At 42.5% G+C, this 23,604-nt stretch overlaps 1 protein-coding gene across 1 annotated transcript in view; it reads right to left on the bottom strand.

Annotated features, from left to right (window-relative positions):
- PDXK (pyridoxal kinase) overlaps positions 1-9,764 on the bottom strand; it is a gene marked incomplete at its 5' end in the record, with an annotated part of 45,097 nt that extends 35,333 nt beyond the window's left edge. The window contains one exon of the mRNA XM_082497594.1: positions 9,672-9,764. Within this exon, the coding sequence (XP_082353720.1) occupies positions 9,672-9,764 (93 nt within the window). The remainder of the gene's footprint in view (positions 1-9,671) is intronic.
- Between the last annotated feature and the right edge of the window lie 13,840 nt (positions 9,765-23,604).

Below are 23,604 nucleotides of genomic sequence, written 5' to 3'. Positions count from 1 at the left end.
TGTAATTTGACAAAAACACTATACTTGTCACTGCAAACTCCTGCCAACTGGAATCATGTGCAGTGCTACACAAGTAAGTTTACAGACACTGATTAGGAGAGGCAGACACACACAGCAGCAATCGGTCCAATAGGCATGGACTTAATCTCATGTTTATTTTAGTGAATGAAATGGGTGAGGGGGGAAATCCCACAACACACTCTTTTCCTTTCATTTTTATTTTATTTTGAATCCTGTTGTTAATATTTTGGATAGCTAGCTCTCTAACCTCCAGCCTATTAGCAAGGTGTAGCACCACATTATGTACATCTGGTGGTTAGATAGAGTTATCCTACATGAAGGAGATTTGTTTTATCCAACGCAGATGCTTCATTTGGCCTTCTTAGGTAGACAACGAATGGATCCCACTCTCCTACCAAGGCTTTAGATGTTGAATTGCAAGATAACAGATGCTTGTAAAACCAGAACAGGAAATAACTCCCTGAAAGAGGCACCACCTTGTGTGAAGATCACAACAAGGCCCCAGCAGGGAAAGAATGAAGCTTCTAGAGAACAGTTAAATGTCTCACCAATTCCTTCAGAGCAAGGAAATGTCTTAGATAAGAGCACACTTCGAGAAATGTTTCCTTCAGTGGATGCCAGGTACAGGAGCCTGAGGCTTGCTCCTGCTCTGGCACCTCAGTTGCACCAAAAGAGCTGTCTGCAGGGCTGTGTAGGGAACTAGATCAGGAAACTGACTCACAAGATAATCAAACATTTTCTTCTTTTCCCTCTTTGTCAACTTATTTATAACCTGGATGGCTTCAGAGCAATTTACCACATGGCCTCACAAAATGACCTTCCTCGAAGAGTTGAAGTGGACAGCAAAATAGTGCAGGTGGAAAAATTGTGCTCTAGGCAATCCTGCTTTAGCAGGGGAGTTGGACTAGATGATCTCTAGAGGTCCCTTCCAACTCTGATGATTCTGTGATTCTGTGAAGAACCAGCTGGTGGTGGTAAGGTCAGAACAAGTTTCTCAAGCTGGCTTTGCTACTGAAACTATACCCTAGAGGATAGGTGACAATTTAAAAATATCTCAAATTTAAACACTAAGTTGCCATACATTTGTTTGGTTGTTGTGTGAATGAGCAGAGGCACAATGTTACTTCCACTAACTACAGTGAGAACAGAAACAACCATCCCCAATATAAAGCTACCATCAATATTTGACTACAAAAGGAATGAGCTGTGACACAGGCTGTTAGCTTGTGCGGGTCCACAAACAGCAACAACAAATAATTAACGTGATGCAGGAAATACTATCCCTGCTGGCCACAGTTTTAACCATTTTTTAAACCTTTTTTTCCTATTTCTGTTAGCTACTCAGAGTGTCTGATAGTTTCCACAGGTAACTAGGTGCCCACCCCTACGAGCCAGTGGCTGTATTCTGTGAGAAAAGCGAGAGTAACCACAGTGAAGAGCTGGATAGATAGAAAAAGAGTTTTTCTTCAGCCTAAACTTCTTCAGTGTTACTCATCACCCAAAACAAATGCTATAAATACATGAAGATACACAGATTCATAAAAAATACATATTTTATTAGATTTAGGCCAAAAATTACTAAATACATCACCATAAACTCCAGTGTATAGTTCTGCAAAAATAATATCAAATTTTGAGAATTTAGCCAACATTTTCTGTTATAACTTATTTTCTTTTTCTTTCTTCTTCCAGAATATGGGGACAGAATTACCTCGTACAGGAGCTGTGAACAAACACAGTGAAATTCAGGAAGAAAACAAATAATTTAGTGTTAAAAATAAATAAACAATAAAGTAGAGAACTATTAAAGGGAGTATGAAAGAAAAGATACTTGGCTTTATTAGCCAGCAATCTGCCAAGCTAAGTAAGAGAAAAAAGCTTGCCTTGTTCCAATATTGTGATATGCTATTCTTGAAGATTCTCCCCTTCAACTTATTAATGTCATTGATAGCTGTGTCATCCTTGCTTGAGATTTCCACACAGCTCCTCTACTGAGAAGTAAAACATGACTGGACCCCACAGTGGGGAAAAGGGAAGCAGTTGTGAGAAGACTGGAAAAGGTTTTGCTGGTCAGAAAAACCATTTACTTCTGTTTTTGGGAATAACTGCATCTACAGATCAGAAAGTAACTCTCCAGCTTTCACTTTGCCACAGGGGAGAGACTTACTATTTTCCAGTATGTGCTCTAGCACCTCCTCAATCCCACACATCCCTCTGACAAGAGGTGCTTTGCATTCCCAAGACAGCAAAGTTAAATCACCATGGAAGGATTTCTACTCAGCCCAAACTAGTCCATATGCTTAAAATTTACAGAGGATGACAGAAGGTGAAGTGAGGTTTGGGGGGGGGGGGGGGGGATGGTTGGTTGTTTTCTTTTTTTTTTTTTTTTTTAAAAAAAAAAAAAAAGTTTTGGTATTGCAGTTCTCTCTCCTGGTCTGTGGATAATTATTCCAGATGTTAAGGGAACTGGAGCTCAGAGGTGTCACAGATGAATTAGCATCAACAAATGAGAGTCCTGAACAAAGGCCTGAAAAAAATCAGGTAGCTCAGCATAGCCAAATTTCAGTTCAGTAATACTTTTTGCTATGACAAGCTACCCCACTGCTGCCAAGCCACAAGATGAACTAGCCTGGCTTCTGTTGGGGCACGTATTATCAATCAACATGGATCAGCTTGGCATGTTTCAAATTTTACTGTCATCAATTATTTTTTTCCCCCTCTGTAGATTACTATACAGCTGCATACTCTATCATACACAGTAATTTCAGAAGAATGGACATTTTATGTACCAGGACTAATGTCCGACTGCTCACATTAACCTTGCTTCATCAACTCAAGCCTGTTTTCCACACAACACAAGCAACTGAAGTGGAACTTCCACTTGCATCTTCTCAGCCTAAATAGGCTAAAAATACCTGCCTGGCATGTGTTCAGTCAGCCATGGATAATGTTGTATCCCATACCTAAAATGGGTAAGTACGCTCTTCAAGGAAAGGTGACCATCATTTTTAGATATAAATAGAGAAAATGCAAAGTAAGAGACAAAAGTAAGACACAACACTCTACTAAAAGGCAGATTTTAGAGAAGTATCAGTAGCTTTGTATGTCACCAGTTTTTCCTCAAGTGCATGTCTGTACCTCATACATACAATTAAAGATTCATTTTAATATTTCAAGTTATACTTTTAATACATTTCAGTACATTTTTATATATATGAAATTAACTTGAAGCTCTTTTTTTTCCAGAAATCATTATTGACTTTGTTATCTGTCCTTTGTTTATATAGAAAGAAAATACTGTCTCAACTGTTTCATTTGGAGCAGAAATAAAACATAACAACTGCAAGAACTCAAAAAATAAATTAAAAAAAACCCTTAAGAATTAAAGATAGAACATAAGGCCATTTCCTAATAAAAAAAAGCCTTAAGCAAGTAAACGCTTGCTACTGAGCCTCTTGAGTAGCTGATATTCTCCACACAAACAGTGCAAATCCACCTTTAGGCAAAGTTTTCCATTCCTTTAATAAGATTTGCAATCTGTTGACAACTTTTTTTTTTTTTTTCCCCAAAGAAAATGGGTGGATCAGGGTAAGGCAGTTTTGCTTGTTCTACAGTCAAATATTCGCACATACTTGAAGACATCAAATGGGATCCTCCTTAATCTTTCCACTTTGCTGTGTTGTGTTAAATCAAAAGATTACATTTATGTCAAAAAAAGTGTGCTACTATTTCTTCACTACAGCACACACTCCAGTGTAACTATGATGTGAAATATCGGCCTATGCATCTGCATAGTTCCAATTTTCATAATGTACTATGAAAACATTAGCAAATTATAATGATAAATGTTTACAGTGAATAATGATCATCATCTTTCTAAAAAGTTTAAAATGTCAACTGGCTCCATACACACACTGCAAAATAAATTTTAATGCATCTTACAATGCTTTTTTCAGCTTTTCAACTGTCATATACAACCAACCTGTGGGAACATTTCTCAGCACTTCTGTATTTTCATGACTATTTTTTGTAATTTCATTACAAAAGCTTATTTAACAACTTGTTATAATTAAAGTGACTTGTAGGAACAGCTATGGATAGTACTGTCACACACTTAGACTCGACCTCAGATGATGATGGTTCAGCCAGCCCCGCTCCCTGTTTACTAGAGACTCTGCCCAGTCCTGTGATTTAGAGTCCATAGCACATCAGCAGTCCTAGCTGCACCTCTCTTAGGCAGATTGAAATTAATTTTTCAAATTGAGTATTTTGCATTAGTAGTTGAAAAGATTTCTGTAAAAAGTTTGTAAAGAAATTTGGGATCTCTTAGTTTACAGCGCTACACAAACATAAACTACTATTGTTAAGTAAAAGTGAGATTCCAGTATTTTTCCCAGTTCTTTACCTCAGTTTAATCTGTCTTCAAGCAATGTTAAGAACTCAGTGACACACTTTTTTTTTCTTTTGAGGAATATTCCACTTTCTTGTCCTCTCTCTCTCTCAGTCCTTTCCTGCTCGCCTTCCAGCTTACCATACAGGTCAAAGGTCCATCTCCTACAATCTTCTCAGAAGTTCAAAGTTCTCACAACACATCCTAGAGAGCCAAAGCTATCCTTTCTTCATAGGTGGGTTAATCTGGACAAGCACTTCTGGAAAGTTTTGGTACAGCTTTTCCCTAGAAACCCAGATTGCCAGGTGGGGAACCACCTTATTGTAATCCAGAAGGTCCTGAGTCTTTTTCAGGGCCTCACCTTGCACAAGGTATCCATCAGACTTTTGCAACTACATATACTGACATCCACATAATAAGAAAGTGCTGTTTAAATAGCTATGAATAAGCCTTCCAAGAGGGGTTGCGAGTTGTTTTTGTTTGGTTTTTGTTGTTGTTGTTTGTTTGTTTTTTTAAATAACTTGTTTACATTTCTTACAAGAACAAAAACAGGGGCAAGGAAAAAAAACCACACTTCTGCAAGCTTCATTTGAAGTAAGAACCTAGAGCCACAATTCTTGTTTCATATACGTAATTTAGAACAATCTTTGGATGCTACAGAGAGCAAATACATTCTTTTATCTTTGTATTTATTTTTTGTTTAAGGGTTAGGCTTTTTCAGCCTTTGACCTGTAACAAAAATAAGGGTTAGCCAGTAGGAACATCTCTCACTGTGATTCTGTAAAGACTTTTGATTGATTCATCCTTCTTCTGACTCGTGTAATGAACACAGTAGAAGTAGGTTTTGCAAAACAGAGCATGCAGTCACTTTAAATAAAAGATGCTCTTTATGTATCTTTCTGTACAATACTTAATCCATTTGACTACATCGTTCAACAAAAGAAAGAAAAAAAAAAAGCCTTAAACTTTTTTTTTTGCTAGGGCAGCAGATAATCATTAAAGATAGGTTGATACTGGGTTTGGTCTCAGCATATCAAAACAAATGATATTCTTGGCTGAACAATGCAGTTCAAGATTATTCTTAAACATCAAAGAAATTACTGTCTCTGCTGACCAAAGTTGTTTTCCCATCTTTTTTACAATTAAGAAGGAGCTAAAAACATAGACTTACTGTTTCTTTGGCAGAAGAGAATTGCTGAGGAATAGTCTAAGAATAAGAATCATCTGCCATTTTTTAATACCTGAACAGACAACTATTTCCATTCAGCAAAAAAAAAAAAAAAAATAAAAAATCATTCCAACAGATTTCAAAAGGCCATCTTATCCTGTATTGTAGAAGCTGTTTGATTCATTCTCCAGACCCAAATAATTAATGGTATTTGTCCATACTTTTAGCTCCATCTCCAAGGTAAGCAGATATAAAAGGAAGTCAAGAATTAAATACTCAAACCCGAGAGATTTTCTTAAATTCTGTCAGTGTTAGGGCAGACAAAGAAAAAAAAACAAAAACAAACAAACGAACAACACACCATAATCACGTTCCATTAGCATTATCAAACAAGGTAAGAACAGAAAGTACACAACTCTGGATCTCATTGTTACCTATACATAAACAAAGATCAACAGTCTCTGGCTTGGAGACAAGAGTATAACCTAGTCTAGGGGCAACCAAATGCTAACGTCCAGTGCCCAGGTGACATTGGCTGGGATTTTCTCCTGTCCCTTCCTTGTACTTTTAAACCTCTTTCTTGGAAATTCATAGACAAACAACTGAACAGACAAACCAAAATACTCATTCACAAGAGCTGGTATTATGATAGGTATCGCAGGTGTATCTTAAATCTATCCGCCTATCAAAGTTTTCCTGATGGTCAGAATTAAGTACTTCTGCAGAACAGAAATGAGCTTATGCTTGTGTATTCACTCTGTGGTTTGAGAAGGACTGTAACTCTCTGCTTGCCAGTACTGCACCCTTTACTTATCGCCACATTCTACCTACCTAGAAGGTGGGGCAGGAAAGGTAAGTTAAAGTGATATTTAAAATTAACAAGTAAGAGATCCCTCTAAGGAAGAGGACGTATATGATAAAAGTAATGTTGAATGGCATGGTGAAAACATACATTTTTATCTTATATCACAAGAACTATGACAACTGAGTCAAGTAGGAGAAACATTCTTTGGTGTTTTAAAACAATTTATCTGACTGACAGTGGCAACTCCCTAAGTTAACGTACATCCTACCACTCTTCCTCTCTTAAATGCTGGACAATCCTAAACCATTTGCTGATACCAAAAGCTGCTCAGGTTACACAATTGTGAAATAACTTATGACTGTTTTAAAAATAATTTAAAACCACCTTCAGAACTTTTGAAAAGATAGTAAAACCATGTAAGTAAAAACTTTAAACTCTCGACAAGGCAGAATTCAAAGTACAGCTGAGGACAGTTCACTTCCTGGCATTTTGCTACCTGGAAAATCCAGGTGTGCATCTCCTCTAAGACCTATTAGTTAATCTAGAAGCTCAAACTACTTAAACAAATGTATTTTAGGCTGCCCAGGGAGGTGGTGGAGTCGCCATCCCTGGAGGTGTTTAAAAAAAGGGTAGATGTGGTACTTGGGGACATGGTTTAGAAGTGGTTTTGTTAAGGTAATGGTTGGACCTGATGATCTTAAAGGTCCCTTCCAACCTCAGCAATTCTATGATTCTATGAAAGGGTTCTAACATTTCTCACTCAGCTACATTACTTACACTATTATAACTGCTGTAATATATGGTTTAACTCTCTTTTGCTGTGTTTGCTATATAGCAAACATTTACCACATACTTCACAGAGAAAGTGCTTCCACACACCTACTTTTAAAATACTTTTTAAATACTTTAGCTTTTAGTGTAATGGAAGCCTGACACAGCAAAACCAACTGGTTAAAAAAAAAAAAAAAAAAAACACACTAAAGAGTTCTCTGCTGTGCACAGTGCTATGCTGGCTACCTCAAATAATAATAATGTCACAGACATACACCAAAGATCATTCAAACATGACTGATGTTTTTGCAGAAGTCTGCAAACAGCAGGTGAAACCATGTCTGGTTTTCTATTTGGATGCTGCTGTCCAAATGCAGATTCCTGAACTGTTCTGTCAGGATTTCAGCCCATCGGACCTTACATGTGCACACACATACACACACACACGTATCTATATACATCTTGCCTTGCAAACTCAATACCGATAAGCTCAGAAGGAAGCCTCATTTAACTGTTATTGGTTCAGAAGACCAAAGTAAAAAAGAGAATAGGAAATAACATAAGCATGCCAGATTTGCACCCACCCTCAAGACTAGCATCAGGTTCCATTTTCACTTATACAAAAAAAATAAAAAAATGAAGAAACTCGGGTTTGTAATTCCTTTCCTTGTTTCAAGAAAACATTAAAAAGGAAAGTTTCACTTGGTGGCACTCACTACGTCTGATGTTCTAGCAAAACCAGGGTTGAAATAACTTTTTAGCAAGCACAGCTTCATTCAGGGTTGCCTACATTGGATTCAAGTGCAGCCTGTAGTGATAGGAATTCAGTTATTCCCCAACTATCTTTCCCCCCCCACCCCAGCAACTTCTTTTTATGCTATACACTGAGCAACATGACACAGTGCGAGTGCGACAGCCTCCTAAACAGAGCCCAGCTAAAACATCAGTAGGACTTTTTAACTACAATAGTATTTTATCGTGTCATAGTCAAGGAACTAAAGACATTTCACAGTAACCAATCTGCCAAGTCATACGAGACACCCATACAGAGGCTCATATGCCACAGAAAGGTTGAGTTACAGAAGAGTAAAGAGAACCTCCGACACAGAATTAAAATGAAGACAACAGTTCAAGAGACCAGAGATTTCTGGAACAAGTACTACTGCATGCCCTTCTGCTACCACAAAAATAGCTGGCGGGGGGAAGGAGGCGGGGCGGGGGCACAATTTAGAGATCATTCTGTTAGGAAAGGAGGAACAGTTGGCCTGCAGATCATGACAGCTTTTCAGGCACTGGTCTCCACATACAAAATCCATGCATTGTGGAAAAAATCTGTGTAAGTACATCACCCTTCACCACATATTAATTTTTAAGAGAGACTTAGTTACATTATAACTGGATGGTGATAAGGGGGTGTGATGTTAGCTTATTGCAGGCCTGGTCTCAAGTGCATCATTTATCAGAGTACACCATCTCTCATGTCTAGTCAAGCGAGATTACACCATCGTTTGTTAAGCATGTACCGAGATAACCAATCTCACAACACACTGTGCTCTGGCAATGGGATTCTTAGACAGCAAGCTTCGTACAGCCACACATGTGTCAAGGAACAAAGACTTCTTGTCTTGGCCACAAATTAGCCCTTTATGATACAGGCACCTCACAAGAGAGAACAGCGAGACGTATAAAGGCTCACCCAAAGCACACCGATGTTTTCCCCCCATCAGCTAGACCTTAGCAAGCAACTCTGGAGTCAGCACATGACAGGCATGAAGGCCAAGATCCAATTATACCCTCAAGCCCCGGGCCATGTAAGCTAGTTTCTCTGGCCCAGCCTTGTACAGTCATTAAGTGGTCCTTATACTCTACTACCTCCTCCCTACACCCTCAGAAACCGAGGGTTGGGGAGGGGGGTTTCCCCAGCTCCACCACCCACGAGCACTAGCAGGGCTTCCCTTCGCACCAGCACAAGGCCACCGCTCCGCCAAGCCACTCGCCCAGCTGCCCGTCCTCAGCGCGGGACACCCAAACCCCCGCCCGCACCCGTTAACGGCAGCGCCGACAGCCCGAGGCAGGAGCCGGGGCACGCGCCACGCCGACGAGCACGGGCGCCCGCAGAGCAGGGCGGCGCGCAGCCCGGCAAAGCCGCCCCCCCCCATTAAGCCCGCTCGCCGTACCACAGCCTCAAGCCAACTGGGAGAAGACATGATGTTTAGCGGGAGCGCCGGGCCGTGCGTGCGCGGAGGCGGCGGAAGGCGCAGCCGCACCGGCCCCAGCTCGCCGGGGTGCGCGGAGCCCCGGGACGGTCACCGCCGCCGGCTGCCCCCGCTCTGGCACCTGAGAGGGCGCCTGGGCGGGCTGCTCTCGGCCGTCCCCTGACCTTACCCCGCCTGGCAGGAGGCGCCCGCCGGGCAGCCCCGCCGTCACACCACCTGCCCGGCTCCCCTCGCCGCCCCGCAGAGGAGGCACAACAGCAGGGCGGGCGAGCAGCGGAGGGGCCGCCCGCGCCCACTCACCTGTAGGGGGAAGGTGGCCGCCTTGTTGCCCACGTAGCCGCGGACGACGTGGCTCTGGATGGATAGCACCCGACACTCGCGCTCCGGCTCCATGGCCGTTCCGCTCCGCCCGCGCCGGGCCGAGGTGGCGGCGCCGGCAGTAGGAGCTTGTGAGGAAAGGGGGGAGGGAAGGGGCGGGGCGGAGCGCGGCAGGCGTCACGCGCTCACCCTCCCCTCCTGTCACACACACACACACACACACACCGCCTCCCGGCGCGCGGGGAGGCGGGGAGCGCGCGGTCCCGCGGCCGCGCTGAGGCCGTGGGGGTGGAGGCCCTAATGGCCGCCTCCGCTGTCACTGCCCCGGGGGAGGCAGCAGCGGCAGCCACCGCGGCGGGGGGGGGTCGTGGCGCCCACCGGCGGCACCTAACGCCACTCCCCTCCCTTTCCCTTCCTCCGGTGCTCTCACTGGAAGTCCCGCCGCGGCTTCCCCCCCCGTGCTGTCACGCGCCTCAACGGCCGCCCCTGCCGCGGGCGCCGTTGCCGCCACAGGCGCCATCCCGCAGGGAGAAGCGGGCCCAGCGCCTGCAGGGCTAAGCCCTCCTGCCCCCGGGTCGCCGCCTCAGCCTCCTCCGGCGAGCAGGGTGCCGCGTCCCCTCGCTGATCGTTCGCAGCGGGAAGGCTGTTGTGTCGTGAGTGTACCGTCTCGGCCCCCGCCCCCGCCCCCCCCCCCGGTACTGGTGCCCCCGGCCGGCCCTGCGCTGAGGCGCTGCCAGACACCCACAGAGGCACTGCTCCGGTGTCGCCCACCCCTCCCCAGCACAGGGCCCCTGGTACCGCGGGTACCGCAGCCGCCTTGTACGTGCTGGTGGTCCCCGGGCCAGGCCCCACGCCCCTTCCAAGCACCACGTAGCCACGGCTCACTGTAAGGGTGTGCTTCCCCTCCCCTTTTTGCCCCCGGCGCCAACCTGACCTTTATCTCCCATAACCTTGCTCAAGCAAGAACCACTCATGGTGGTCACAGTGGTCACGATGAGTGCATCTTGTTGTGGTGGCTCTGTCCATCTCAACGTGGGTGGTTTCAGGGAGACAGATAACACATTAGCCAAGGGCTAACTTGAGCAATGCTGGTACTGTGGCCCATATGCAAATATGACTGTAGGTCAATCATCTTACTCTATAAATAGTGGACAGCCCAGTGCCCATGGAGCTCTCCTGCATGGCAGCAAGCTGCATGCCAGGATCTCCCCTTGAGCAGGGACACCTCTCAAGGTTACTTCTCAAGATTCAGAGATTCCTTGCCACAACAGATCCTTGGTAAGTGACTAATAGCGTGCTAAACTTTGAAATCTCAGTTAAGCGATATAAAGGATTGATTGCGCATATATAATCTGTTAGACATATTTAGACCATTGACCAAGTCTGGGACTAGGATTGGATCTGCCTAGACTCCTCTCTGAGAAGGAGTTTAGAAATCAAGGGGGTCCTTTCTGAATTTTGACTCAACAGGAGGATCTCCCTGACAGTTCTGTCTGACCCTGTCCTTTGTGCAGGAAATAGCCAAATGTGCCTTGCTGTCAAATCTTGTTAAAACACTGTAACATTTACCGTCAAACTTTGTTAAATCCCTGTTTTATATCAATAAATGTATTGCTGCTCCTCTTTACGATTGAAGTGCATCACTCCATCTGCAACACCCACACACATGGACCCCCCTCGGCCCACTCTCACATGTCACACCATCTGCCACCGTTGCCTTTCTCCTGCCCTCACTGGAAAACACCATAGCACCTGACACCTCAAAGCACACTTCCAGCGCCCATAGGTATGTCCAAATGTTGGCCAATACACACAGCATCAGCCACCCAACCCTCCCATGCCACCTATCCTGTGTGATAACCACCATTTGCCATCCATGCTCCCCCACACCACAGTGCCACCATACCTGCCCCTCTGTGTACTGGAAAGCCAAGAGTAGTGCACACATCCTGACAGTGCTACAGCTTCCCCCCATCAGGTGTCCAGAAAGCCCTGTGGAGCCATGGACGCCACAGGCAGCCCCATGCAATGTCCTGTGGTGGCACACTGGCCCAAGCTGCAGGCGCCCTGACAGAGCACCGCCCTCGCAGTCAGGTTTTGAAGTGAATACAATTGTATGTTATTGACACACAAAAAAAACCCTTCAGAGGGCTGCCAAAGAATAAAAGAAGATGTGTTGGCTGGCAAGTGCTACGATACATCAAAACTCTGCGGAGATATGACTTCATAACGTGTTTGGGAATTTCATCTTCCTCTGGCCATTTGTCATTATTGACCATCACAGGTTCAGTCAAAGATTCCTTCAAAACAAGAAATCATGCCCAATGCCTCTTGTTCTTTTTAGTGGATAGCTTTAAATTGACTCTAGAAATAGCGTGATTATTTCTCAGCAATGTGAAAGCGTATTTTCCTCATCATAAGTAATCTGTTGGAAAATGAGGGAACATACTGTTCTCTTTTCTGTCATCACCCCAGTCACAAAACTTAGGGCTTGTTCTAGGCTGGCCTTACTACTAACAGTTTTTCCATCACCCATAAAGGTAGGTATTTTTTTGAATTGTAGAAATTGGTGCATCTCCTTGAAGTACAGCCAGGGTCAGAACAATGAATGTTCTGCACTATGTATGTTGGGAATGATCTCCACCATGTATGCTCCAGATCCAGCAGTCTGGGAAAACATTACAAAAGAGCATTTAACACAAGGAGGTTATCTCAAGGGGACACAGGTCTGGATGGCAGGATAAGCCAGAAGAATTAGAGCAGAGGCGTATATTGGGATATGATCTTCCTCAGTTTCTGGTCACCTGTCTCCATTCTCCAGCTGCAGGCTCCTTGCCTGCTCTACTCCACTGAGTCACTTGCCACATCCCTCAACCTGCAGGGTTCCAAGTCCTAATTTTCCTCCTTTCACAATCTTAGAATTCTTAGAGCCAAAGCTGCTTGCCACGTCTGTTACCTGTTTCATATTCCTCACGTCTCTAACTTTTTGTGCCAGTCTTCCCTCTTATTTTTCCTCTGACTTGAGCTATTCTGTTTCTCTCCCCAATAACTCCACCATCTATCCCCAGCAACTCCGCCACCTGTTCTTTCTTTCCATATTTCTCAAGTCCATGTCCTTGACTGTCCAGTCTCAGTTTCCAATCATTGCTCTTAACATAGTGTCATTTGTCTCACCTTCCTCTCCCGCTTCAAATTCCTTGACCCATTCCCACTTACCACTCTTCCCACCAATACATCTTGCTCTCGTCCAAATCAATCAACCTGATTGAGGTCGACGTTTTCTGAATGCACGAGGGAGGACAAGACAAGGCTCCCTGCTTCCATTTGCAGTGCTGAGAACAGGCAGGATACAGTCCAGACTGGCATCTGCAGGTCAAATCTAAAGAAGACAAAACTTTGAAGAATGTAAAGAACTAACAAATCTTAATAGAGCATAGACAATTACATTTTTTTTTCTTTTCCTCACAAAGGCTAACAGAAACGGGTTGCATTTGGGGCTGCTTTTTGTATAAAGAAAAACGTATGCATGCAGCAAGCCATACGTCACATCCATATGCCGCTCCTGTGATGCACATCCAAAGGACACAGCCTGTTGTGTAATATGTACCAGTACCAGATACACACTGCAAGCAGTTAACATGAAACCTGCTTACAACTTGTTCATTCAGCCTAAAGTCCTACCACTGTTTTTCATTTAATAGCAATTGCTGCCTGTGTCCTGTGCATTTCAAGGGAGTGGCTACTGCATATTATTTGGGAGAGAAGGCATCTGTGCCTCCATTTTGCTGCTCTTAAAGCCTCCACAAACATGATGCAACAAATGCTGAAATGCTATTATCCCGTGCTTTTCCGTACCTCTTGACATGCTGAAGAATAAAGTTTCTTTGGCCTTCCTGTAGCTTGGAGGGCAATTGTTGGAATACAGATGTTGTCCTTTTTTCCTGCTTTTCCTCCCTTCCCCAGCAATAGGGCTTAATGCTCCACTTTGACCTTGTAAGCATATAATATGTACATACTGCGATATGTTCCTTTTGGGGATGACTCAAGAAGATCTGTTTTGTGGGTTTCACAGCATTGTCAGGTGAAGCTGGGCCTCAATTAAGATAGTTGTGCAATGACATTAATGGTTTGTCTCTGTAGTGCCTATGCCAACTGTCTCTTTCCCTTCCTGATAATAATATACTGTCCAAAGAAGATGCCAGGAAGTGCTCTGGAAGTCTCACATTGCAGAGCACAGCTGATACCAGACTGCTTGTACACCTAAGTGAGAAAACTACAACATGGGTAGCAATCATAGAATCGAACAGACCTTTAAGATCATCAAGTCCAGTCGTTAACCCAACACTGCTAAGTCCAGCACGAAACCATGTCCCTCCCTAAGCACCACATCTATACCTCTTTTAAATACTTTCAGGGATGGTGACTCCACCACTTCCCTGGGCAGCCTGTTCCAGTGCTTGACAACCCTTTTGGTGAAGAAATTTTTCCTAATATCCAATCTAAATCTCCCCTGGTGCAACTTGAGGCCATTTCCTCTTGTCCTGTCACTTGTTACTTGGGAGAAGACACTGCCCCCCACCTTGCTACAACCTCCTTTTGGGTAGTTGTAGATAATGACAAGGTCTTTGAGAGCAATAATGCTGAGGCCCTTTGTAGGAAGGCAGGGAGTGTGCAAATGGAGAGCTCTGCCTTCCTCTGCAGCTGCCATCAGTGAGAGTATTTGTTATAAGGGAACACATGCTGTTTCTCCAACCCAGTGGAGAAACCCATTCTATGCGGGATTGCTACCTTCTTCCTAATGTTCTGAAAGGTCCAACAAAGGCAAGTACGCCTAGCAATCCTTACGCTTACCCCAGAGGAACATCTGATGTCTCCCTTTATACTCTAAGCTGTGACATTTGAAGTCTTTTTCATGGATTAAGGTATAGAATGTCCATACAAAACCAAAAGTAAGCAAGGGGGTGACTCAACACTATCAAGCCCCACCATTTTTCAAAAATGGGGGAACCTATATGTCTATATGCTAAAGAAGTTGCCACAAGCAAAATAAAGACCATAAAACAATTCTTGTTCCCTTCCAGAAAGCAGCTCATCTAAATGTGAGCACCCAGTTTCTGAGCAATGTTTTTTAACAAGCTTTGCCCTATTTATTCTTTAAGAAGTCAGGCCCCTCCCTCATAAAAATGAGTGTGTGTCTCAGAAAAAAAGTGAAGCTAGACTTCAACTCCATAATCATCATGCATTCTACTATGCTGTCCTTCTCTGGGCTGTTCTGTTTGAAAAAAAAAAAAAAAATTAACTCCCAGGTACTCCCCCAAATCTGGGGGTCAGGAGGACTATTGAAAGAGCAAATAACCATTCAATATGTCACAAAGGGCTTCATTAGGAAAAAAAGAAAAAGGCAGACCTGGTTAGATCAAATGTAGGCAATAGAGAAGCTGTCCTGGGATTCCTACTGCAGCTGCTTCTGTAGTACTACTGGGATGATACCTTCTCAAGCTCCTGACCTTGTAATTGGATGGTGCGTGCAGTTTTATGGTTTATTTCTTAAGGTAACCTGACCTCTTAAACCAGTTCTCCTCAGTCAGAGCAGAATATTTTCTGAAAATCATGAATTTTGAATAGAAGATTATCATAATCCACTCCTGGAAGTGTTCAAGGCCAGGTTGGATGAGGCTTTCAGCAGCCTGGTCTAGTAGAAGGTGTCCCTGCCCTTGGCAGCAGGGTTGGAACTAGATGATCTTTAAGGTCCCTTCCAACCCAAACCATTCTATGATTCTATAATTTGATCAAGAGAGAGGATAGTCAGAAAGACCACAGTTTATTAACAACTGACAATGTTTCTTCCACAAATGTTCCTTGTTCCTCCTTTGCTCACTCCTTCTACAACTCCCTTAAATCCTTCTCGCATCTCCCCCATTTGTCTGCTCAGCCTGTCAGTGCACCAAAAAGCAATATACCTTGTGGCAGACCTGGGGCAATAATGCACATGACAGTCAGCCAGCCAGCAATCTTTACCTACTTTCTTTGCTCCTGGACAGACAGGACAAACATCTTTACAGGCCATTTGTTGCACAGGCTGTTGCCTTCCTAGGTCTGTGTTGTTACCCTTTGGAATTCCATCTCCCTATGCATGAAGAAATCATAAGATTACAGTGAATAACAAGCTTAACATGGGTCAACAATGTCACAATACTGCAATAAAGGTAATCAATCACCTTTTGGACTGCACAAACAACAATATAGCCGGCAAGACATATGAAGTAATCCTTGCACCACATTCAGCTCTGGTAGGGTCTCTGGTGGAGTTCTGCCAAGTTTTTGGAACATTTCATGAAAAAACAATGCGAAATGTCATAAGAAGGATGCAAGGCTTAGGACACACAACCTAGAAGGAAATGGTTTCTTTAGCTTAATGAAAGCTCAATTCGAGTAACAGTCTACAAATACATAGAACAGTTCTATGAAGGAGCAGAAGGGAATAAACTGATGTCCATAATGGAGGGCTTACCTCCATTAGGCAAAGGATTATGAAAAGCACAGGAAGAGATTGTTTTGGAAGACTGATCAGTTTTTATCTTCAGTTAGTTTGTTTTTCATAACTAGTGGAAGAAATATTTTTATAAATATTGATCGCTATATTTAAGTTTGTCTTGGAACGAGGGACAGACTGCACTAACCACCAAGGTCTCTTGATGTCCAGATTTTCTACATGAGCACAACAGAAAAGATACGAGGCTGCCAAGAATACGACACAGTCAGCTTGATAAAAGATGCATAGAGGATCTTAAATCAGATTCTATAAATTGTATATGGATTCTCTAAATCATCATAGGCATCACAGAAAATAAAAGTTCAAGGTTATGTAAAAGTTGTGTCAATAGCCTTTCCTTTTCTCAACAAGTCTTCAAGACAGCAGAATTGGACCATTAGAGAGGAATAATTGTGCACTCCCCAATCAGAAGACCATCTGTATTTACGATACTGATTTTTGCTGGTCAGTTGAATGTTGGCTAAGACAGACTGTAAAGTACCGATTTATTATTGTAATAGTAATAATAAAGTATGAGCAGCATTTGATGAAGGAGGGGTGTGTTGTTCCTGTTTCAGACCAAATTTTCACTTGGCCTATATTAAAATGATTAATTTTGTCAGGAATTGTCAATAATGGCAGAGAAGGAGCCATTTTCTCAGCAAAGAAAAGCAGATTATTGAAAACTGATCTTGCCATCAAAGCTCTTCTGCATGGCAGAATTATAACGGCCATTCTAAACCCTTTGACAGGCAGGTGAGGCTGCTGTCTCTAGTATGAAAAGAGCACCCATCAGTGCTGTTTCTCCAAAACCTAGCATGAAATAGAACTGCAAACTAGCAAGGTTGACACGCTCTCAACTTTGGTGAAAAAACAGCCTGCAGAAAAATTGTTGGACTTAAATTTATATTGACTCCACTAGCAATTATAATGCTGAGAACGGTAGTCGTAGATGCATTGGAAGAAACAGTCCTCATAACAGTCCTCATAATGAACATGGTACATGTAGTTCTGTACTCCAGATCCAATCATGCATACTGCTGGGTACTCCCTTCTCTTACAGCCTTTGAAACTTGCAGAACAAGGGCCTGTACGATCTTTCCCACATCCCAAAGCAGCCTGGCATTATAGCCATTTAGAAAAAAAAGAAGTCTTTTCATATATTAAGAGATAACACGATCAGAAGAGTAACAGTGGGCTATCCATTCCCTTACACCTCTGACTAAAACTTGTTCTCTATCACTGACTTGCCAAAACTCCATATATTCTGTGCATTTTTGCAAAATGGGGCCTCAGGGAGGAGATCATGCAACGTGTCAGCCTCCAAGTGTCAGGCCCAGTCTTGCAATCCTCATGTCAATTGTTTTATTGCAGTAAATGGAACTGCTCCTGTGAAAAACACGCAAGGGGCCGGGAGTCAAGCTGAGAAACAGGCCAGTGATAACAAAGTTGTTTTAAAATGCCGTATCACTGTCACAGGTTATCATAGTTGAACAGCACAGTATAGCATGGCATTCTTGATCCTCATCTCCTTCAGAAACCTAAAACCCCTCCTCTTTTTAAAACAATGCAAGACCCCTCTACTGTGAAATTCTAAGCAGAAACACCCCTTATATTAGTACAATTCTCATTAACTGTACACAAATATTTTGGTTGGTGCTGATGCCTGCATGTTTTGGTTCCAGTGTCCATTTAACAAAATGGTTGAAGTTGATGGAAAGGAAGCAGAAGGCCTCCCTTGGTTGTCTAAGGGAGCTACAGTGCATAGATAGGATCAGCTTGCAGTTTTGTCCCGAATGCTCATGCTGATGCCCTCAGGATCCAGTCCTAGCTATTGTCTATTACCTAATATTGGGAAAAACTAACTCATCATTATCAGGAGTTTAACCCCAGTTACCCCTTTTTGTCCTTGAATAACCATTCACCAGCATTAAAGGGGTAGCAGAGTAAGCGCACATGCCTCTGCCAACCAATGTATTTCTAGCAGCAGACCAAAACCCTGCCCCGGCAAGCAAAGAGGCAGGAGATGCAAGCAGTTTGGTGTGATACAGCACAACGTGGCACGTGGTCATGATAACAGCTTTAGAGAAATGCACACAAATGTTTTTATTTTGCTTTTGTTTCATTTTGAAGGCATCTGGGGGAGAAAGAGGCAAGAAATCAGTGTTATTTCATTGCTTTTAATATTTTGATTTTGTAGACACTTCTGCACCTAGTTTTTAATATTTAACCTTGAAAATTGTTTGATACAGATTTCAGATCTGAAATGCCACACTATGTATATTTGTTTTATAAGACGTGGTAACAGCTGGAAAAGAACAAGGCCTTTCCTGGCAGTAGGAATAAACCCCTCGGTCATGAACTGCATCTCTCAGCAGTCTGTCCTGTGCGTGTCTTGCATCACATGCTGTCGTCTTGCAGTCATGAGTCACTTGCTTCAGCTCCCACTGCTCGGGGAAATCAGCTTGGCAAAGCTACCTCGCTACACAGCTTATTCCCTGGGGAAATGTGCACACAAAGCAGTGGGAAGTCGGGCCACTGCTGCGCTCAAAACAGAACGGATTTGCATTTGAGCTCAAGCTGTAGGGAGTACACACTAAATTGACTAATACCACATCTATTTCTAGTCCTGTTACCTGGGTAATGGTAATTTCATTTTGTTATTTTCCTTCAGTGGTTACAAAAAGATTTTCTACTTTAAATTAACCTTTAAAAATCTGAATGAAGTTCAGTAAGTTCACAAACTCTGTATTTCCATTTAGTGTCATTTCACTAATTACCAAAATAGAGGACAGATTTCAGGAGTCTGAGAGATGTTAGTTCTGTTCCAGGCTGGAAATTCCTTTCTAATTTGCTCTTGAGTTTGCCTGTGCTGTTACGGAACAATTTTCTGCACTATTGTAGCTTTGACCATGGTGAATAGCAGCAACAGCTAACCTAGGTAGTTCTGAAGGTCTCCTGGTTTTTCTTCTTAGTACAAAGCGATAGGATGAGGGGGAACAGCTTCAAACTGGAAGAGGTTAGATTAAGAATAGATATTAGGAAGACATTTTTTCACTCTGAGGGCGGTGAGGCACTGGAATAAACTGCCCAGAGAAATTGTGGATGCCCCATCCCTGGAGGTGTTCAAGGCCAGGCTGGATGGGGCTTTGCGCAACCTGGTCTAGTGAGAGGTGTCCCTGCCTATGGGCAGCGGGGTTGGAACGAGATGATCTTTAAGGTCCCTTCCAACCTAAACCATTCTATGACTTGATGAAAAACATAATGGCAGAGCAAAATTAGAAGACATTAGTGGGACCACGATTTCATACCAAACTTTCATCAGGAGTTTCAGAATAAGCCTAGGTTTGCTAGATATAGCATTTACTAGTAAAGTAAAAAAAAAAAAAAAAAAAAAAAAAAAGAGAGAAGCCTAAGCCCCTCATACACTCCTCCAGAACTGTAATTCACATGACTAGCCAAAGTTACAAAAATTAAGAGTAAATTAATCATTAGCTTCCATGCTTGGAACATGAATAATGAACAATTCTTTTCTGGAACCCAGCTTAAGACCCTCTCAGTGAACAGCAGCAATCCAAAGGCAGTCCCCCAAAACTCTATCAAAAGTAAAAGGGATAAAATGAGAGCGTAAGACTACGGACCATTAGCATAACATGAGCAGCGCAATTATGTGCAAACCACAGAATCCGGACTTGGGCTTCTGGAAAGGGACGGTCAGAAAACAATGTTGTTTTGGACTCCTTTCAGTCTCTCACCTAAGAGAAAGCAAGATGCTTCATACAAGTTTATTTCTTATGAGGACCTTTCATCTTCCCAGACTTGGTACCCTGGGACTAAAGGAAAGAAAACTTTTTGCATAAATTACTAAAACCACATAGTGAAAAACAGCCAGCAAGATACCGGTAGGTTTGATAGCAAAGATATTTCTCCAGGGCACCTAACAACCTCTATATTTAAATAAGCTAAACTGATACAGAAAAGATATGAAGATTGCATGAGATAAATGGACAAGAACTAAAAGCTGCCATCTGGCCCTGGCAGATACATGAGCCGCCTATCATTATCAGCAGCAATGGTTGGCTCCTCAGCCAATTAACATCGTTCTCCATGGCTGCTTAGAAATAATCACCAAAAATGTCTGTATGATGTGGAAGCCCTAAAAATGCCGAGGGTAAACTGCAAATTCCGGTGCCTGGCATTACAATACAATATAATACTTCCTATTCTCGGAAAATAACTGTGTTGGAGTTCAGGCCCTCAGTGGCCAATTTTGCAGCCCGTGAACATCAAACAGCAATTTCTTCCCCTCTTGCTGTAAAGGGCTCCTGAATGGATTTCTAAGAAAGAAACAGTGGGCACCCTCTCTGCTCTGTCAGTCTATTTGAAGGCAGTGCAGATCTCGTGACTGATTCCCGTTCTTCCTTTCAAAGGGATTAATGACGGGGAAAGACTTGAGGGCTTTCTTTTCAGAAACGAAATTACTCCATGGCAATACTCTGCAGAGACAAGTACATGTTATTGGATTATACAAATGTTTACAGTTTCAGCCTTCGTTTTATGGCAGATGTCTCCCAGATGTTTACCATAGTGGCAAAGCCTATGAAAATGTGGCTCAAGACTGGAATGAGATCTGCTGCCTAAAAAATTAAGATCGTGGAATTCACTTCCCTGGAGAGCCTTGGCACTTCCACTTTTTTTATAAATCTGTGTCAAAGAGCTAGGATTTAATCAGGGATTCTCACTACATACCCACTAGTTTGAAAAGAGCAGAATTTCCTCGCCAAGCACTATTTTACTATTGTATCTCCCTCTGAGCAGTATCACAGAGAATGATGCAGACTGGAGCCTGACCAAGCCTTGATTAAACTAAAGCTTTCAATGGCAGAAAAATTCTAAGAAATTGTGAGCCCAGAAATCTTGCTGGACTTTGGGGAGAAGTCTGGCTTTTCTGTTATTAAGAAGGTCTTGAACTCCAGTTTCTGTCTTTTTCCCTTCTGTTTTAATTCTATGTCTTTCTGACCTTGTATGCATATTTTTTGTGCTGAGTCTTACATTCACCATCGTGTTAGTCCTGTTAGTCTTCAGGGAAGGTGGACCACAGAAACAGTGACAGCAGCTTTTCAGCAACAAACATTGCAGGAATGCAAACAACAGACAGTTTCCAAGACTGCAGAACTTGTACACAGAGTCAAAACCACACAGTGTGCAGAATTCAAACCTTCCACGGCTTTACTTTGATTATGCAAGGCAAACATCTGAAAGAGAAATGTAAATAAGAAAGGGTTTAGCCTAGGAACTGTGTAATTGCACTGGGTTACATGTTCTATGTGGAGCATTGTAAAATCCTTGTGCTGAAGCTACTGGAGTGTTTGTGGGTTTTTGTTTTTTGTTTTTTTTTTTTTTTTTAAACAAGTCTAAAATTGGCTACTATCTGCTGGTGTCAAATCCAAAATGTGATATTTCAAAAGAATGGCATACAAATCCTGAAGGAATGATGTTACTAAAAAGTGTTCTTCTCTGTTTAGCTCTCCAAAAGGACTCAGCACACAACTGATTGTAGGAAGGATTTTAAGACTATGCCTTAAAGCTCTTCTCCAAGAAGAAATGTCCAAAAGACTTCTTATGTAGGAAAGAATCTAACAAATGCCTCCTTTAACATTTGCATATTTTTTCTCACCCCACCCACCCCCCCCCCCCCCGGGATAAAAGAGAAAAAAATTCTTTCAACTCCTCTTACCCAAGTTACATTTTGTATCATCTGGGATGCAGCCATTACAGATGCCTGACTGCAGCACAGTGGTCAAATATGCTGAATTTATTTTAGAGATAACAGAATTATCATGCTAATAATTGTATCTGTCCAAAATATCATGACAACTGTTGCAGTGTTATGTTGAAGTAACAAAATCCACATGCTTTTTTTTTTTTTCTTAATAGAAGCTTCTCCCCAGGAAGGGTTGTTCATATTGTTCAACTTCTAGTTCTGCGACAGACTACATTAATTTTGAAAGAAGCACTATTCTCCTTGATTTGCATGGTGGGAATAAAATGTAAAATATGTTTGTGTTACCGTGCAGACTGTTGTGCAGACAGACATTTTCTGCCTTCTTGGAAACGCCAGCCAGTATGGGTCACTGAAATGCCACTCCAGGTCCAACCTGCTTGCATGGATCCCATGAGGAACAATGAGGGGCACTGAATCCTACCACGACCGACTGGAGTGTGTTCAGGGCAGGCACCACAAGTTTTGCTGTACAGCGCTCCACCAGAGTGACCGAGACCCTACACAGCACAAAGGTGGCATAAGGTACTGCAGTAAGTCATATCTTGGCCCTGTGGCTAAACTACAAATGGGGATTTCCATCTGACACCTTGTATAATAAAAACACATGCAGCACTTAATTTAATTTAGTATGCTATCCCTACGGTCTTCAACACTGTCAACACATACTGCCATCTAGAAACTTAGATGTGTGAATTATTTTAAACATATAACAAGAATGTAACTTTTACAAGACTTTGTTCTGAAGGAAATCTGTTTTCATTTCACCTGAGGATTTGTTTTAATTTTACTAGTGCCACTGCTGTGGATAGGTCACTTTCCTTTGTCTGAATAAAGTTTTTTGCATTCCTGAAAATTCTTTGCCTATCAAGAGAACATGATTAATTTTTTAATTGATCCTGTGCCTGTCAGTACCCAAGATGGAGATGCAGTACTCCATGTGGGATTTCTGCACGTACGTAACTCTATGTGGTGAGCTGCTGCTAACAAATAAGCAAACAGCTTTCAGACTGTCCACCTCTTACCTACTACCTACTGTGGCATTTGCACAATTATATCTTTGAAGTACGCATCTCACTGCATTATCACCTCAATTAACAATTTTAATTGTCGAGGAATGATAGCATGTGATCTACTTGTTTCTCCTGAGCGATCTTTCAGCTGCTGGTATCTACTTTATGGCCCAATTACAAAGGTCAGAAGCACAAGCTGCATGAACAGGTGCGTCCCATCACAACTCTACCGACTTTTGACATGCATCCCAGTCTTCATCAGGTTTGGCTATTTATACAATTAAAATAAAATAAAATAAAATAAAATAAAATAAAATAAAATAAAATAAAATAAAATAAAATAAAATAAAATAAAATGAGAGAGAGAGAGCACATGCACGTATGCAAGCACTTTGTACTTTCAAGTGGCCCCCCGGACGCTACCCTCCCATCTCCCACCCCCTAAATTTACAGATTTCCCCAAAATACAATGTCCACAAAAAAAGATGGTTTATTGGGCTAGACTAAATGATGTAATGCTTAGACACTGTATTTGTATTAACAATGCTGTTGCAGAGGTACATAAAATGACAGACGGATTTTTATTTT

The sequence above is a fragment of the Vanellus vanellus genome (assembly GCF_965231255.1).
Source record: "Vanellus vanellus genome assembly, chromosome: 1".
Classification (NCBI taxonomy): Eukaryota; Metazoa; Chordata; class Aves; order Charadriiformes; family Charadriidae; genus Vanellus; species Vanellus vanellus.
The sequence above is the reverse complement of the archived record's forward strand: the minus strand, read 5'-3'. Positions and strand labels throughout refer to the sequence as shown.